The sequence below is a fragment of the Stegodyphus dumicola genome, chromosome X1 (assembly GCF_044657685.1).
Source record: "Stegodyphus dumicola isolate Sdum_Otavi_A_Nest chromosome X1, ASM4465768v1".
Lineage (NCBI taxonomy): Eukaryota > Metazoa > Arthropoda > Arachnida > Araneae > Eresidae > Stegodyphus > Stegodyphus dumicola.
This window is the reverse complement of record NC_140780.1, coordinates 128,640,129-128,659,036: the sequence shown is the minus strand read 5'-3', so window position 1 is coordinate 128,659,036 and position 18,908 is coordinate 128,640,129. Positions and strand designations below refer to the sequence as shown.

Genomic DNA, 18,908 nt, shown 5'->3' with positions numbered 1-18,908 from the left:
AAAGAAATCTTTGAAGGGCTTCTTCTAATGTAAGGTACCTCGTGATAGGCATTTTTAAAGCAGCCAGAACATGAACCAGAACATCGAAAGGAATAAGTAAAAAAGGAGCTTACCTGTTTCCTTCTGACGTTGTGTCAGCGCAACACCTGTTTTCCCTTCCTTCCCAACACTAATATAAACATCTGATTGATGTAATGTTCTGATAAATGGTGACCTTGACTAAAAATAGATCACTCATAAAGACGGTGATTCTTTCATTAAATATTTTCGGAAAAAATACCTGGTCGAAATTTTGCTTAAAGTATGAGATTAATTATTCTGAACAAAATGATTGTTGAAGGCGAATATTTTTTTACAGAAATAAGCTTCATAATATTCCCTACACAAAATCATCTGCTGGTACAAAATATCTTAAGTAGTTATATACGCATTTATTTTGACCGTCAACGCAACACCAGCAGCTAATGGGTTAACAGGGATATGCGGTATACGTAAAGTACCCAAGTAATTAAATATGAGGGTAAAAAGCTTTTAATTTTTTTTAAAAAATTAATCATCTGTCTTAGTTCTATTTATAAAAAGTACTATGCTGCATATGAATAAAAGAGTATTATTCAGCTTTAATCCTGAAATATTTTAAAATGCGGGAAAGTTTGGTAGCTGATAAAGTAGCTTCATTATACTGTTAGTTATTTTTCATGTAAAATATTTTATATCTTACTGTTAGTCAATAAAACTTCTTGGCTGAAAAGAGATTAAGTCGAATGGTTATGAAGGTTGGTGGTGTTTTACTCAGAAAATATGGACATAAAGATGCACTAAAGTGTTTTTTATAAAACCTGGAAGAAGATGCAAAAGAGGATATATCTGATATTTATATTCCAGTTCCATTTTAACATACGAAACAGTTTCAAGCTAAATAGTTATGATAGAATTCCTAGTTTAAAGTTTCAGAAATAAAATCACAAGTATAAAATGATGTATAAAAAAGACAAATAGTACCAAAAATTTTGCTATGTTAATTTTATTCCAGTATTAATTAGCGCCAGGTGGAGAATTTTATGATTATTTAATAAAGGGAAGTATTATTCAAGATTATTACACATTTCATTTGCTTGGGCATAGCACTGTGCCGCAAAAAATATAACACCTTATTTCAAGTTAAAAATGTTGCCAATTTTTCTGAAAAATTGCACTATTGGAAGAAAGCAAGACTAATTTAATCTAGTTTCAGTTAATGAAAACTTAATCATCTTTTTTAAATCCTACAATAATGCATAATATAAGATGACGTTGAATCCGAAATTGCCACTAAAAGAAACATATACATATGAAAAAAAAAAAAAAAATCCATTTTCCCTAAAACAGCATATCAGATCAGTTAAATGTTAAAGATATGTTAATGCCATCTGATCTTCTAATTTCCATCTGATTTTGTTTTTGTCCATTTTTGTTTTAAGTTGGGTATCAAAGAAAATAAAAAAAATCTCCAATTATTCCTTCATTTAATGAAACAGTCATCTGCTAGGTAAAGAAACAGGTGTACTGAGGTAATGGTCAGAAAGAAGGCAATTTAATTGCTTGTTGCACTCTACCATGTTAATTAGATACTTATGTCACAACCACCTTAAATTTTCAGAATGTGCCAAATTCTGGCAATCATGCACATAAACAGTCTTCAGGCTGCTATGCTCATGTAGTTAAACAATATCACCATTTTCATATGCGTTCTTTTTGTTGTATTCTAAGTCACAGTGATTTTTATCCACAAATCATGACATTTTTGCCTTTAGTTTTAAAATATTGCCTGTCGAATTCACCAGCAAGAAAGAAATTCTGAAAAAAGTTCGGGTGGAATACAGTATTGTGTCGCAAAATTTCTGAAGTGAATGATGATGAGATACATTTGGTAGATAGCTGTTTCACAGTGCCATGTTTCTGAAATTTCTGGATTTTTTAAAGCAAAAACAGATTGCTGTGTACATAGGAAGAACAACGGTGAGAAATTAGAGTAGGATTTTGCAAAAAAATGTTATATTTTTTTATTTGTATCATAATAATCTTTATTTAATAATTAAAATTTATTTAAAAAATTTTAAGTGATTTTTCTTTTCATATGTTGATAAATAACATTTGCCAACTTACGATAAATATTGCTAATTTGGAAATACTTTTTGAAAAATTTGCAGAGTTCACCAACTTCCACCGAATAAATAACTTTTACCTTTTCATCTGTTAAAAAACTGCTCCAAGGTGGTTGCATTAATACATATGTACCATTAATTGTCTACTATTCACTTCCTTCTTTTATAGCTTAATTTTTAGGTCTTGGCAAATTATTTTGGAGAATTATGGTACATGACAGTGTCGGTTAAAAAGCTGTTCATATAAGATATCTGTGAGAAAATTTTGTATAGAAATTAGATAAGATCTCAAGTTATTAAATATAGTTGTATCAATAAATGCATAGAAATGTATTACAAAATTCCAATTTCAGTTTTTCTCGTTTAAGTTTTACAAAATAAATCCAGTAAAACAGGAGAATAGAGTTCAAAAGTGTGAATCTTGAAAAGACAGATCATGTGTAATAACTTGTGGGTTCTCGATACTTTCAATTTTCAAGCATGCATCAATTATACCTTTTCATGTGATCAGAAGTTATATCACATGTGGCAAAAAATCTCAACAAAAATGCCTAATCAAGAATGTTTTGCTCAAACTTTTCAATCTTGAACTTGAGGAAATGGTCCTTTTCTTAGATCCAGGGCTGGAGTGTATTTTAGAAATGTTGTGACCAATTATATAAAACATCCATATTATGTAAAACTTGTAGTTTATATAATTCTGAAATACTGGCATGAACTAATAGAGGAAAGATTGTCAAAAAGGACTACACATATGCATATTAGTAATGCACAATAAATCATTGACTCGAGCTTCCCAGTTATAGGGAGTCATTATTTAAAAAAAATATTTGACCATTTCAGTACTTTCTACTTAATATATTGAATCTGATTCTGCAAATTACTAGAAAAGTGCATCCCTAAGACCTTTCCTTTCACAGAAATATCTTCCTTCGGATTAAGTCTCTTTCTTTTTCGAAAAACTCTAATCATGATGCATTTCTTGGAAAAAATTGACAAGTTTCCAGTAATTGCACCAATTAGTCATAAGTTGTTTTCTGGATATGTCATAAAATTCTTCCCACCATCTGTGTCGGCAGTTATGTCATATGCATATATCATGAAATTAATATCCATGTCAAATGCTTCAAAATGTCGTGTACTGTGTATCATAAATAGAGGAGACTAGAAGCCTCACTATATGGAGTGTAACTTAACTGTAATTCTATTTGACAATGCATTATTCCATTTTACTTTTAAACTCTTGTTATGCAAATAATTCATGATATCCTGGTTTGCTTTCTTTGAAATATCTGAAAAAGACGTCTTATAAATCAGTCTACTGTGTTATATATTGAGCAGATATTACTATAAATAACAAAAAGAAAATTCACTTTTTCACAAGATAACTTGATATGCTTAAAAATTCAGCAGCTGCTGTCTGGCAGTTTTGGTTGGGAAGGAAACTGAGTGATTATTAAGGAAAGCTCTCTTTTGTCAGCACCTAATTGTTCTCTTATATAGCATTTTCCAAAGACCAATCTTGCTTCCTTGCCTTGATGAATTTTGTGGGCTTGCTGTGATCTACAGGTGAGATTAGTCATGACAACAACAGAGAATCTGTGAGAATTTGCATAACTTCAGAGCTATTCCTTCTCGTGACACTTTTTTGACTTTTCTTATGTTGGCGATAATTTTGCAAAGCAGTAATATAGAATTTTTTTGCAAGAAAAACAAAGAAATAATTTATTAAAAATACAAAACTGAAAAATAACTATTTATAAAAGGTAACTGGAATCACACTCTAAAAGCTGAAAAAAACAAATGCTCACTTTTGACAACTTACATTAAAGTATTGCACATACAAGCAGACACTGTAGAGTTCTGGGCTGATGGCTTTTGCCCCTGTGCTGGAATATTTAATTAAACTGCTTCTGTAGTGAAGTATATAAACAGATATTAACTTAAGGGATGTAAGTTGTTTGGAAACTGGTAATCTGATAAAGTTTATTGTGCCTTTGCCCAGAATTCAGCACAGAAAATGGGATATGTCAGATTGATATGCTAATACAGTCAAATGCCAAAAATCAGTTGATCTGAAATCTGATTCAGTTTATAGGTTTAGGAAACCACACTGTGGAATGGTTAACAAATAATGCTCTCATAACGGAAATACTTACTAAATCATTGACATCATGGTAAAAGTTTTTTTCCTTCCAGTCTGCATCGAGGTAAAGAAGCAGGTGACTTCACTCAACTTCTCTTTTAAGTTCATGGCTCATGTGGTTGTTATTCCTGAGCTTTGTTATTTCAAGAGATCGTTTAGTGTTGCTGTTTTGTAGTTTTATTGGATTTTATGTAGATAAAATGAAAAATATTTTTAATATCAGCAATTCGTAATACAGTGGCAGATAAAAACACATTTATGATTTTACTGCTTGCAACGTTGAAAATGTAAACACATTGCATTGACAGTATTGCAAAAAGTGAAATTTTGCAAAAAATGGAGGGAGGTGCTATTCTTTGATTTATAGCAGAATTGTATGAAATTGTGATACAGACTGTGTATCATAATGAAAAATAAAGAAAAGCTGTTGAATTTCTACAGCAACAATGACTACCGGAAATCTTTTTGCAAGGCAAAATCGGCAAACTGTGATAATGACTTGTATGAGCAGTTCCGGCTGTGGAGGGAGGGGGGTACCGATTTCAGGATGGCTCCTAAGAGAAAAGGGGAGAACATATTTGCACATATGAAAATACAGGAGGTGTGCGATTTCAGCAGCATTTGGCTGAACAGATTTGAGCATAGACACAGTATATGTTATTTGAAAGGCTGGAGAAAACTTTCAGCAGTTAAAGATGCTGCAGAGGAATTTATTGATGAATTTTCTGTGCTAGTGGGAGAAGAAAATCTTAGCCCAGAACAGATTTTTATATGGATGAGACTGGACTTTTTGGCCGATGGTTGCCAAGAAATACATTTGTGACAAGTGAAGGAAGTGCACTATCAGGGGGGGAAAGAAGCTAAAGACAGAGTTGTTATTTTAGTATGCAGCATTGCATCTGGAACTTAGAAATGTAAACTAGTGGTAGTGGGTAAGAGCACCAATCCCAGAGCCCTGAAAGGAGTAACATCCTTACCTGTGATTTACAGGAATAATAAAAATTCCTGGTTCACGAAAGAACTTATGGTTGAATGATTCATGGAACATTTTGTTAAGGAGGCTAAAGGGCATTGTAAAGTGTGGGGTTGCCATCAGATTGTAAGATTTTACTGTTAGACAACTGCTCTGCACATCCAGATGCAAATGTTTTAATATGCCATAATGTTGTGTCCGTTTTTTTTTTTCCCTCAAATACTACGTCATTGATCCAACCAATGAACCAGGGCATAATGCAGAGTACTAAATGCCACTACAAATCGGGAGTTTCTGAAAAGAATTCCTTCAAGAGACCATTCTGTTTCACTTTATGTTATAAAGAGAAGTTCATCATCAAAGACTGCATCTGTTTGTTAGCAAAGTCATGGAATTTTTTTTTACCAAACAGCATTAGTTAAGGGCTGGCATAATATATGGTCATCTTTGTGTATTAAAACAGGTTTTAGGGTCAGTGCAGTGAATTTTAAAGAAAGAGAGTTGCTTCTGTATTCAAAAGAAAGGACAGATGAGGAGGCTTTCCAAGAAGATATTGCAGAATGGATTATGTGTTCAGATGTGTCAACACTTGCATATCAGATGACTAATAATGAAATTATTGACTCTGTTTTGAACTTTATACAGCAAGAAAATGATTCTGACACTGACGCAGATAGGGGCAGGGGTGATAAATTATCTTTTATTATTATGAACTTTTATTATTATCTTTTATTATTATTATTATGAAAATTTGGAACATGGCTGGAAAAATACATAAATATTTTAGAACACCAGAGCTGTGTCGCAGAGCTAGAGATTATAACTCTGTATGTATATAAAAAAACATATATATAAAAAAAACTTTGGATCACCTTTGCGTTTCAAAACAAACTTCCGTCAGAAAAATGTTTAAACATGTAAAAATAAATGCGTTATTTATGTCTGTTATTTTCATTAGATACCCTTAATGTTTGTATATGCCCTTAATATCCTTATTTATTTTGCACTTTTAGTCTAAAAGTTATCATTTATCTTTTCTGTTTTGGAATTCACAAAATCCTAAAATCCACACGACCTCTGGTCCCAAACATTGTGGGTTTATGGTCTTCTGCAGTTGCATCATAAGAGCACATGGAATGAATTTCTTATTTTGTTATGGCTGCAGCCTGATCAACCAGATTGCTTTGTGTTTAATATATTGTCCTTACCTTGTATAGAATTTTTCTAAAATTAGTGTTTGTCTTAAGATTAAATTTTGCTTACATTTAAAAATGTATTTCTCTTTTATAATTTTCTGTAAGGGAGGTTAGTGAAAATTGAAGTCAAATATTGACGTCAACTTTTGTGCCAAGGGACCTTTGTGAAGTTTTTTGGTTGTGCATGTGCTGAATTTTATTCAGGCATTATACAGTGATCTGTAAGAGACTCAAAAGTAGTGATATATTTTCATGAATTTATGTATAACTGTGTAATTAAATGAAAACACTTTTGTATTTTATTATGCATGCACATTTCATGTACACTTTGAGCATTGCAGAACAGTGTAAAGATGCAGTAATTTGCAGTTGTTTCAACTGAAAGTTTTTTAAAAAATATTTATACTTATTTTTCTTGCATATATTATTTGTGACAGATCTTATATTTTTCTTCTGATTTTTGTCTTAAACTATTTAGGTCTTTTCCGACTCAGATTTATCTCTCCCACACCGTGTGAATATGAATTTCCCTGTCACTCAGCCTTTCCATGTTGCTGAACAGCACCAAGGCTTTCAGAGACCTCCTTCTAGAAATGTTGTAGAAAATGAAAATACAAAATCCACTAAAGATGAATTTAAGAAAAATGAGGTAAAATTCTTTGAAAATATAATAATTAGAAGGATATATATTTTTGCTAGAAATTGTTTTCCAAAAATTCTTTTATGTTTTTTGTCTGTATCAAGGACAGCTCATGTTTGGCATTTTTAGAAAGTAATCCTAGTTGTCTTTTAAGACAGATCTGTTGTGAACATTGTTCTTGATTTTGAAGTTTAACCTGTGAGTGCACGGGTGTGAAATAAACTTCCATAAATGCACGGGTTGTGTCTGTGAAACCCATTATACAGTCAAAAGTCGTTAATCCGGGACTTGTCGGGACTTCGGCGATTCCGGATTATCGATTTTTCCAGATTGATCATCAGTTTAAATCTCGTAAAATGGCATGCAGAAATTCTAAAATTAAAAGTATGAAACCGTAATTTATGAAATAAAGAACAGTTATGATCTAAAGGGTATCAAAGTTTACAAAAAAAAAAAAAAAAAAAAAAAAAAAAAGCTTAATATTTATTTGTTTATTTTATTAAACATTTCTTTCAATGCAAGTTGTTTAAGTTGCTTCATTTTATGTGATAATACTTTCTCTTTAATTCTGTAAACAGACATAATTTCTTGTTCAGTTACAAAGTTCTGCTGTTCAAGTCCCGTAATTGCTGTGACGAGAATACCGACTAACTTGTCAATCGAAATTTTTTCATTTTCAGTAACCTCTCTGTAACCTTCTTCATGTCTTTATCCATTTTTTGCAGCAATTCCACTTTTTGTTTGATGGACATCGAAACATACTTTCGTTTTGTAGATCCTTTGGGAGCTCCAGCATCAGAAATTCTATTTGATATAATTGAAAGTTCAAGTTTACTTTTATAAAATTGCTCTTACAGTCTGAAAAAAGTAATAAGCCAGATCCAGTTTGAAGATTAAGGAACAACGCTATCATCAACTTTAACTGAAATAGATAATTAGATAATTTTAGCTTATACCGTCCGTTATACATTAAACGCGCACGCGAAAACGTATTCTGCACTTGCGCACATGCATATGCGCAGTTGTAAAGGTCTTACGTGCACGCGTAAACGCCTATGCTCATGCGCAGAAAGTTTTTAGCTTTGAGGTCCGGATTATAGATCATTCCGGATTATGGGTGTCCAAATTAATGACTTTTGACTGTACTTTACATCAGATGTATTGTACTCGCATCATCTCTAAGTAAAAAAAATTTTATCTTCTTCTAGTTAAACATATTTATGACACTAAAATCCTAAAACAGATCAATACAATAAATTATTTTCTTTCGAACTTTTTCCTACAACATCCTATCTTTTTAGACATTATAGTGAACTGTAACACAAAACAAAATAATTAAAGTAAGCATTTGATAAAGGTATTTTCTATTGTTGATGAAAAGCTGACTCGAAACAATGATTCATATTTCATTTTTATATTCATTACCTACCCCCCCAAAAAAAGCAGCATGCTGTAAACAGAGATTTTTTTTTTTTTTTTTTTTGCACTGCTTATACATATACAGTACACTCTCGATTATCCGCGGAATTAGGTAGCACGGCTGCTGTGGATAAAAAAAATCGCGGATAATCCGAAAAAAGCTAGAAACGAGTATAGCAAAAGAAAAAAACAGTCATTCCAACTTTGAAAAATCATTTTATATACAATAAAACGTAAAATAAACAGCAAAAAATGTTTAACTAATGCTTAATATTTTAGTGTATTACTCAAAACTAACCTAAAATACATTTTGTTAATGTAAATAGAAAAGTGCTTTGTATACTTATGAGCACGACGTCTACATCTTCATTCTCTTCTTTATAACTCAAAGGGGTTAGGTTCTTGTTGGCTTCAACATTAGGCATGAGGTTTTTCCATGATTTTATGAGGGTTGACGGTTTCACCGAGTCCCATGCAGATGCAGTTTCGTAGATGCTGTCCGAGATCATAACCTGCTTCAATTTTGGTCATTAGCAGCTTGGTTCTGTATCTTCTCTTCAGTCTTGCAATGATTCCTTGTTCCATGGGTAGGATTAGCGCAGTAACGTTTTGGGGGAGAAACTTTGCAAAAATTTGTCCATCAGAAGACTTTAACAGGCTTGTTGCTGGGTGAGAAAGTGCATTGTCGATCAATAGCACAGCTTTTTCAAACAGGTTTTTCGATTTAAGAAGTTTACGCACTTGAAGAAAAAAGATGTTTTCAAACCATTTTTGAAAAATGTTTTGGTGCATCCATCTTTTTTTTTTTTTTTTTGTTAAAGTAATCAACGGGCAAATTTTCTATCCTTGTGCCTTCGAAAGATCTCGGTTTTTTTGACTTTCCAATGACAATAAGTCTAAGTTTATGTTCACCAGTAGCGTTACTGCAAGACATGATAGTGATCCTTTCCTTGCTGCTTTACGACCCGCTGCTTTACTTTCATTTTCAAATGTTAAAGTGCGAGTGGGAAGACATTTCCACAAAAGTCCCGATTCGTCGGCATTGTAAATTTGTTCAAAAGATGGCTCTTCTTTTAAAACAAATTCTTCAAATCCATGGTGGAAATCGTCGGCTGATTGTTGGTCACCACTAAGTTTCTCCCCATGAAGTCCAATTTCACGAATTCCATGTCACTGCTTAAAACGAGTCAGCCAGCCAGAAGATGCATCAAAATTTCCTTTCAGGCCTAACAACTCAAAAAAGGTTTTTGCCTTCGCCACAATAAGACAAGACATTTACAGGAGTACCCTCTTTTCGAACTTCAGCTAACCACTCTGTCAATGCCGTGTCTAGCTCATCAAAGGTAGAACCTTTCATAGTTTTTCGCGTTTTCATTGCGGTAGCACTGTCTGACATTGATGCAAAGTTCACCAGTTTGTCTTTTTGCTTTATAATGCCGTGCACTGTTGTTTCCACGATTACGTAATCCAATTCCATCTGCTGCCTTGTAGCGCTGTTTGCTACTTTGGAAATAAATTCTAGTTTTTGTGCAATCCCCAGCATAACCTTCTTTCGTTTTCCTGACATTTTAAATCGGTAACGAAAAACACAAAACCAAAAAGCGCAAACACTGAACACAATCAAAAGATAAGAAATTAACTCGAACTGGTTCACAAACACTATTAGGCTTAAACTAACAATGGCGAGTGGGAGGAAGTGGATGTGTCAGTAAGATTAAGACTAGAAAGGGCGGTGGAGCGGGCACTGCAAGGGTGAGTAAGAAATCACTTACTTATCAGAGGGGCCGAGTGGAAGGTTTCAAGAAGGTCTGGGATATCTTTGCTATAAATAAGCACGATGCTAGCAAATTTAACGTTTCACTCAGTTTTGTGAACATTTTTGTTTTCTTTGCTTTACGCTTGTAAAAAAAAAAAAAACTTTGTGCGGCAGGCGCGGATAATCGGGAGTCTACTGTATTCAGTTTTTCTCATCTTACAGTAGGCACATGGACCTCCTTTTTCCTGTTTCATTTCGATGTTCAGCCTCTACAACTGTTCCTGATAATTTTTGTGCAGCAATATGAATGTTCCTTGGAATGTTTTTTAACATTGCTCTCTTTTTATATGGTGTTCTGTCAAATTGAAGATGAGTTTTTTGAAAGTGTTCTGTTTTGGGCTTCAGCCTTATCAGGTGCATTTGATTTGAAAATTAAATATGAATTATAAGTTGCTGCATATTTAGTAAGGTATAAAGAATTACCATTGACCAACGTTTCATGTTTCAAGCAACATTATAAAATGCTACTGTCGACAGAGTCAACATCACCTTTTGTTTTATAAAAATTTATGAATTCAGGTTTCTTCTTGTCATCCATATTTCCATCAATTTTGTCATCATGATGCATAAATGAGAAGAGGATAATTTTTTTACCCCACTTGGGATATATGAAATTGGTATCATCTTGGAATCTGAACAAACTGCTATGTGGCTGTCTTCCTGTTGGAGACACAAAACAAGATGGCAGTTCTCTCTTATTCATCCATAGGTTACCAACAATCTTTATTTTGTGTTCATGTTTCATTTTCTTGATGAGTTTATAGGAATTGAATCAAATGTCTATCATCAAATTATGTCTAGATCTGGAAACATGGGAACACATTCTCTCTACGTCAGCTGGTTGGAAACTAACATCTTCATATGGGCCTGGAGGCTGTTTACATGAGTAAGTTTCTAGGTTGTGGGTACAGAGCATTTTTGCATCAACAAGGGAAAATATCTTTTATTCCGTATTTTTCAGGTTTTGATGGAATATACATTCAAAAACTACAACAATCTAAATCTGGTGTATCTCATGTAATATCATATACCCCTCCCCCAATGAAGTAGTGTCTCTTGCAATTTTTGTTGCAGTTTATTTCTGTGACTGCTGCTAACTTATCTCTTTCTCTTCTCTGCACCCATGAATTTTTATCATCAAAACGAATGCATTATAGGAGGAATCAAGCATCTAAAGGACACTGTTGCTGCAAACCGCTCTGTTCCCGGTGCATCAGTTGCCCAGAAGTCTTGACCATTCATTCGACACCCATGAAGGAAACCCATGTCATTTATATGGATTATAAGTTGCTGCATTTAGTAAGAAGGTAGATGAGCATCCCTGGTTCTCAAATCCAACGCATGCAGTGGGTTAAGTAATTTATAGTAAAAAATCACAAGGACACAGACCTGGTCATTTTCGGGATTATGTTGTTAGAAATAACTGGATGATCATCTCTAATTAGAAAACTGTTTCTGCCATAAGGCTTGTCATTAACTATAAGAGACTGCTTTATTCTACATAGAGTGTGATGCTCAGCAAATTTTTAATTTCCAATGTGTTGGAGGAACAAAGTTTTGAGCACATCTTTGTATCTAGTAGCATTAATAAGACATGCCACTTGCTCAAATACACGTTTCTTTAAAAAATTAAGATCAGTGATGCCAAATGATGCAAGCTGGTTCCTTATGATGGATGTGGTAAAATTTTTGAAGAAAGTGCAGGTTATCTTAAACTGTAATTATGAGTGTTCATAGCATTGTTTAAATGAAAATGAATCTCACTACCCCACAAAATTACATAAGCATCATCATATCCCCTTAACTTTGTGTTATGTACATGTCTCATATTATGAATAGTATTATGTAAAGTCTGAAATGTTCGTATACTAATATTGAGTTTTCGCTTTTTGTGGTAGATAGATTTGAATTTATTTTATGATTCACTGCATTTGCTAATAATGACCAGATATCTAAATAAATGCATTTATCTGAAGCTTAACCCTCTGAGCGTTACGGGTTTAGCCCTGAAATTTCAAAGTTTTTCAAAATGTCATGAATAAAGCATTTCCTTGATTATAATTAAAAAAAAACTCTCCTTTGTACCTTGATTCCTTTTTTTTCCAGTATACATCCAACCCAAAATCGGACACAAAGCTGGCAGAAATTTTCATGTGTAGTGAATGGATGTGTAATACAGAATTTTGTGTCAATAATGCTGAGAGTGTTAAATGATGTCAGTACAATGCATGTTCCCTATTACTGCAGGCTTTACCCTCCAAGAAGTTTCTGTAAATACCTGCAGATATTTATCTTCATTTTTCCTGTAGTATGCTGAAAAACTTTGTGTTGGTTTGGGGGCAGTTTGGTCTATCTTGCAACATAGTGGCCAAGTTCATTCCAAAAGAAGTTCAGCTGAGTTGAAATCTGTATATTTGTACCAGTCTCTTGATTTTTTTTCATTCCCATTTTGTCAAATTACTTGGTTATAAATTTTGCTGTATGAGTGGGGGTGTACTGTCATTTTGAAAGAGAAATGCTGCCTCTTGACATTTAGAATTCTAGTTGCAAAACGTAGTACACCAGGAGCATATCAAGGGAAAAAAATTGCCAAAATGAGAATTCTTTTACTGCCGAAGTTCATAGAGGGAAAAACATATTCTGGTAAAAGTAGCATTGCCCTAGCTTATTACCCACTTTAACCTTTTCACGATGGCGAACCTTTGTTTAAGACGCTCATGCTGGACAGAAGGGAATCGAGGGCAGTCACCATACAGGACAGGCGTTTTGCATCGCTAAGCCTAATTTTATAAAAAAAAAATCTGAAAAAAAAAAGTTTCACTTCTAGCATCATAATCGTAATTTTTGGTATCATTTTAGATTATTTCTTGAGCTCTTATATGTATTAAACTTAGCACTTAATAACCTTTTTTCTTTGTATTACATGAAAATATACTTAAAAAATTTCTTATCTTGTAAAATAACTTTCGGAAGGGCTATTGAAATTATTCCAAAGTTTTAATTGATAAAATCCATCAATAAAGTCTAAAATTAATAAAACAACACAATAAAGACTACAGTAAGAAGTAACAAAATTTAAAATGAAGACTGTGGTAAATCTCGAAGCACGGAGAAGTATCACTTTTTAACTCTTAGAAAATGTATCACTTTCTTATTCTGTAGAAAATGAATCACCACTCTCATCTGTGTTAGTCAATAGTTCATTAACCATATGGATGTATTCTTCCTCTGATAAATAGTGCCTTCCCACCATAATAGACTTCTGGTGAGGTGAGGCTTTCTGAAATAAAAAGAGAATAAACGAAAGTATATCTGAAGGCAATGCAAAACGTAACATAACCATACATAGTAGAGGGAAAAAATAGAATAAAAAAAGGAATTGGATATAAATCAGACATGTGAATGTTTATATTAGCATGCCACGATTTAAAGAGCCCACCTCTGTTTGCGCTTTCCCTCCCCCCCACCTTCGCAACAGTTGATGAGTAAAATACCAAAGTCAGGCAGAATATATCAAACTCAAGGTCAGGAACCTAAAAGTGTTAATTTCATAAGTAATGGACATATGATGCCATCTAGTGGTCTTCAGAAAAACATTCCAGCTTAAAATGCGTATACGCATGACTCGTCCTCTGAATGCAATCTCTAGTGATGCATGGATGGGATGTCCGGCTGCAAGAGACGTTCTTAGGGAATGTGTATATGGGACATCTGTCCAGAAAAGGTTAAAATGTCAACCAGTTGGATGCCAAATTGTTAAAGCTAAGAAATTCTGGTAGGTTGTCTTGGGTCAGTTCATGGCAATTGAAAGAACTGGCTGCATATGTTTTCTGTGATTTTACTTCTCAGGCTTATATATATATATATATATGCTGCTCATGCTTTACTGCTCATGCTTAAGGTACACCTTAGTAACTTTCTATGGAAAGTACGCTCATGATTAATAAGCATGAGCTTATTTCCCATGGAAAATCCTGTACTGAGGCTCACCTTTCCATATGCTGAGAGTTATTTGTCTTGTTATATAATTTAATAATCCATTTCAGTCCCTTTTCAAATGCTATATGTCAGTTTTATTTGCTTTTGTTTTTTTATAGTAATTATTCAATATTTAAAAAATTTAATATCTGTCCAGAAAGATATTAAATTTTTTACTTCCAAATTAAGCTAAACCTACAACACTTAGTGCAAATGATTGAATGTTTTGATTAACAAAATAGGGTCTTATTGCTTCACACATTGTGCACAGAATAGACCATTTAAGTCCTTTCTTCTCTTATCTTCCTCTATGGTTTTAGCATTATTTTAAATCTATTCTTCTTTCAGTGGCAGAACTTTCTTATTCCTTTATATACACAACCCGACACTGAAAATGCAACACCAAATTAAGCAAATTTCCGGGTAGATGCATGTCACTGAGTTGTGCGCATGATGTGAAATGCAGAGCTGTTTAGCATACGTTGAAGAAGGTGTAAGGGAAGGAACCTGCAGAATGTTCAGTTTTTCTGCCACTATTTGCTGTTAGAGAAATCATTGTAGAAAATTTGTTCTTATCTCAGAGGACGCGTGTAACAGCGGAGAATGCCTGACCATCATGAATGGAGGCAGTTCCAGCAGACGGACGATTTTACAAGGGGCATGGTTATCGGACTGAGGACAGTATGGACCATATAGGAAATCTCAGTTGACACACACCTGGATATGTCCACAGTGCACCAGCTGTGGTGGCAGTGGTTGGAACAAGACAATGTGGCAAATTTGATGGATACTGGTGCAGTTAGAGTGATGTCAACACGCGTGGATCGATGCATCTACTGACAGGCTGTGGTGCACTCGCAAGCTACTTCTACCTTCATTTTGCAGCATGTTCAAGATACTCTGGATGTTCCCATATCGACCAGAACCACTTGCCATTGATTAGTGGCCTGCATTCATGGCATCCGTGAAGAAGATCGCCATTGACCCACATCATGGACACCAAAATCAGCAATGGTGCTGGGCTTGAATGATGTGGATGATGGAATGGCACAGGGCCATGTTCTCAGATGAGTCGCACATCTATTTCTCCAGTGATGGTCACTGTGTACAAGTGTGCCGTCGATCTGGAGACATGTCCAATCTGTCAGCAATTGTGGAACACCCCATCGCGCAACAGTGTGGCATCATGGTTTGGGGTGCAATTGCATATGATTCCAGGTCATCTGTAGTTCGTATTCAGGACCTATGATGGCCCACCGATACGTGGATGATGTGCTATGACCGGTGACACTTCCCTATTTTTAGGAAGTGCCCATTGCCCTTTATCAGCAGAATAATGCCTGACCACGCACTGCTCACAATATGTGATTGGACGCCATTTGCAGACCCTGCCATTATCGCGTTCAGAAGAGGAACTGTGGCAAATGGTTGCCAGGGAATGCAGAGCCATTCCTGAGGACACCATCCATAGTCTCATTGACTAGCTAGACGTGTTACTTCGTATAGCATTGTCCAAAAAGGTCCTACAGCATTACCGAGCTGACGCTCTTCTCGCTCTGTATGATGCATATCGTTCCGAAATAAAGATCACTTATTGTTTTTTTTGCTGTCTCTCTCTGTATGCCTAGTTTCATCACTTTCTGGACACTCCTTGGCATTGCATTTTTAATGTTCGGTAGTGTATTTTGAAGTTGTAAGATGGTACAGATATCTTTGTGAAAGGCAAGCATCTCGTTTCTTGAAGTGTTCTCAAACTATGTGTTTTATTGCTGCTGCTTAAAAAAGGTTTTCAGTAGCTGTGCTAAGGCTTGAATGAGAAATGATATCTGCTTGACAAAAATCATGTAAAGAAACTGATTTTTCTCTCATTAATGCAGAACTTCTTTTTAGAATCAGATTTATATTTTATCTTTCATATAATAAGAGCACATATAAAATATAAAGCTCTATCAGTCTGCAAAAAGACTGATATTTTTACCAAATATCACCATGGAGAGAAAAATCGTCTTGCATATAAAGTATGGTCTTCCTTCATCTACATTATTATTTTGAAAAAACAAAAAGCTATTTGTTTTTGAAAGGACGTAATGAATTCTAAAATATTGAAAAATAGTGAGAAAGAAGATCGTGATAAAACTGTGTTATTAAAAATCATGGAATATTTGTCTTTTGTTGCTATAAAATTTTTAATAAAATATAGTTTTTCATGCAGAAAGCATACTTTAAATATTTTGTAGCTTCATGTTAGCCAACAGTGATGGTTATCTGGCTGCCGTTCACTGCAGTTTTATACTGGATAATTATTATTCTGCTATTAGGTAATAGAAATTAACATAGCAGGTGGCTAGTGGCCTGCGCTCATAGCATCCATGAAGAAGACTGCCACTGACCTCACATCATGGATGTGCAATTGTGTTGGGCTGGTACATATTTTTTTGTTATTTAGATTATTTCAAATAGAATACAAATGCAGAATACTTGCTATTTATGAAGAGACATCTGATTAAATTCATAGTGCAAGATCAAGTTCTCTCTTGAAATGGGTTATGGTATTTTATTTAAAATGATTGCAAAAGCATTTTCATTTGCTTTTAATATTCTAGATGGCATGTAATTTCCTCTTTTCTTTCATTTTATTTTAAGGTTGCTTTTTGATTGAACATGAAATATAATATGAATTGAAAATAATTTTTGATGTTTCTAAAACTTTCATACCTGAAACCAAACCAAAACTGGAAATTTGAGGAATTTCATTATAAATATTATCTGATCACTGATTATTTGAATATGAAAAAATAACATAGAGGAAAAACAGAACACAGAGGATAAAGACGCATGTGTTATTTTATTGTGAAAGGAAACATGAAGATGAAATTTCAAATTTTATTCATGACTGTTATTCATGTTAGTTAATTTAAGCTGAAAGGATAATATGTTATTCATGTATCTGAAACATTTTGCTGTAGATCTGTATATTTTAAGAACGCCTTTTCCTTCATTTAGTAAGTTATGTGTTTAAAAATATATGTTTTTTCAGGCTGACTCAGCCATAATTTTTGAAAGATTGTCCCACTTGCAAGATTTCATGTCAGAAGCAACAACATTATGTGAGGAATTGGATGATCCAGTATGTATTATATTTCTGGTTACTTTATAATGAATTTCAAGTTTACTCTACACATGTTAGCTGAAACAGAGTAATTATGCAGTATTGGTAGTTGGTTATGGCAAAGAAAATGAAGACAGTCTACTTTGGAAGTAGACTGCTTTAGTGTAAAATTCTGTTGGCATGAAGCCTATGTCTTGTTTATTGAACCCTGGGGGAGGGGCTCTTATGCAATTGTGATTTCTGCTGGAACCAAACTTAGAAGCTTCTCCAAACAGTATAATTTTGTATATAAAACAAAATAACTTCTATCCCTGATTACTGGTGAACATTATTTCATTATTATTCTATCCTGATCATTACATTAGGGTATGAATACGAAAGACTTTATTTAATAAAAATTTAAGCTGTGTAAGGAAATATGTAATCATATTTTTAAAAATATTAAAAAAGGTTTATCTTTAGATGCTTATTTAATTCAATAAGGGGATCAAATACCAGTATATTTTCACACTGAAACTTTTAAAAGAGCATAAAGTAGCTTCTTTATCAACCCCAAAAAAGTTAACAGAAAAATCAATAGAATGTGTATGAAATAATTATTTTATGCATTATATTTGAATATAAAAAAAATGCAACAGAAATCATACAAAATATTAAAAACATGTGTTATTCTGCTTTTCCTTTTAAACAATTTTTTTCTTGTGTACTTTTGTGGTATTAGATTTTCTTTTTTAATTTTGTTGAAATTTTAATCAGGCAAGTAGGGGAAATTAAATGAGGTGGGGTTAAGGTGTCTGTTACAAGAAGTACTAATTCTTCTGAACTTAATTTATTAAATAATTTGTGTATGCATTTTGGTATTGTGTACTATCTTTTTTTTTTTTAACATGGAAATTTTAGGCTGTCAGAGAGCAGTTCAGCAAACTAAATGAGGCTGTAAAACATGTTGCAGATGAAGAGAGAGAGAAGGATGGACTTTTATCTCAGTTGGTAACTGGAAATTTTGTTTTGGCGTTAAACTTTATTTCAGTTATTTTTTTTTTTAATATGTGAAATAAGAAGTAAATAGTATCAGTTTTTGTATATCTAAAGTTTATAAAGAGTTCTTTTATTTTTCGTTATTATTTAAGGTATCTGATAATGGTTGTTATTCTGCTACTGCTGGTGTATCTCCATCATCCTCAACATCAAAAGCATCTAAAGGAAAAACAGCACAGAGGGTCACAAATGGAGTAAGTTACTTAAACTGTACTGTTTATGCCATTATTCTGGGACAAATTTTGAAACAGTAATGCTGTTCCTTATCCTTTTACACTTACAAGCTGTGCACAGAACTGATTCCAGGGTACAAGGGTGTTTGTGCTCCGGGGATTTTGAACTTCGATACCCGGAAATTCCGGGGATCGTCGTTCAAAAGGAAGTAGGAATAATAATGAATTATTTATTTTGATCTGGGTAATTTTGTTTGCTTTGAAAGTAGAAAACGC

At 33.6% G+C, this 18,908-nt stretch overlaps 1 protein-coding gene across 7 annotated transcripts in view; it reads left to right on the top strand.

Moving 5' to 3' along the window:
- LOC118183667 (uncharacterized) overlaps positions 1-18,908 on the top strand; it is a 315,563-nt gene that overhangs the window by 24,549 nt on the left and 272,106 nt on the right. For 6 of the 7 annotated variants that reach the window (XM_085808069.1, XM_085808070.1, XM_085808074.1 and 3 more), the window contains exons 4-7: positions 6,938-7,108; positions 17,350-17,439; positions 18,322-18,411; positions 18,552-18,653. In XM_085808069.1, the coding sequence (XP_085664195.1) occupies positions 6,938-7,108; positions 17,350-17,439; positions 18,322-18,411; positions 18,552-18,653 (453 nt within the window). The remainder of the gene's footprint in view (positions 1-6,937; positions 7,109-17,349; positions 17,440-18,321; positions 18,412-18,551; positions 18,654-18,908) is intronic. The other variant, XM_085808072.1, reaches the window with a different exon arrangement.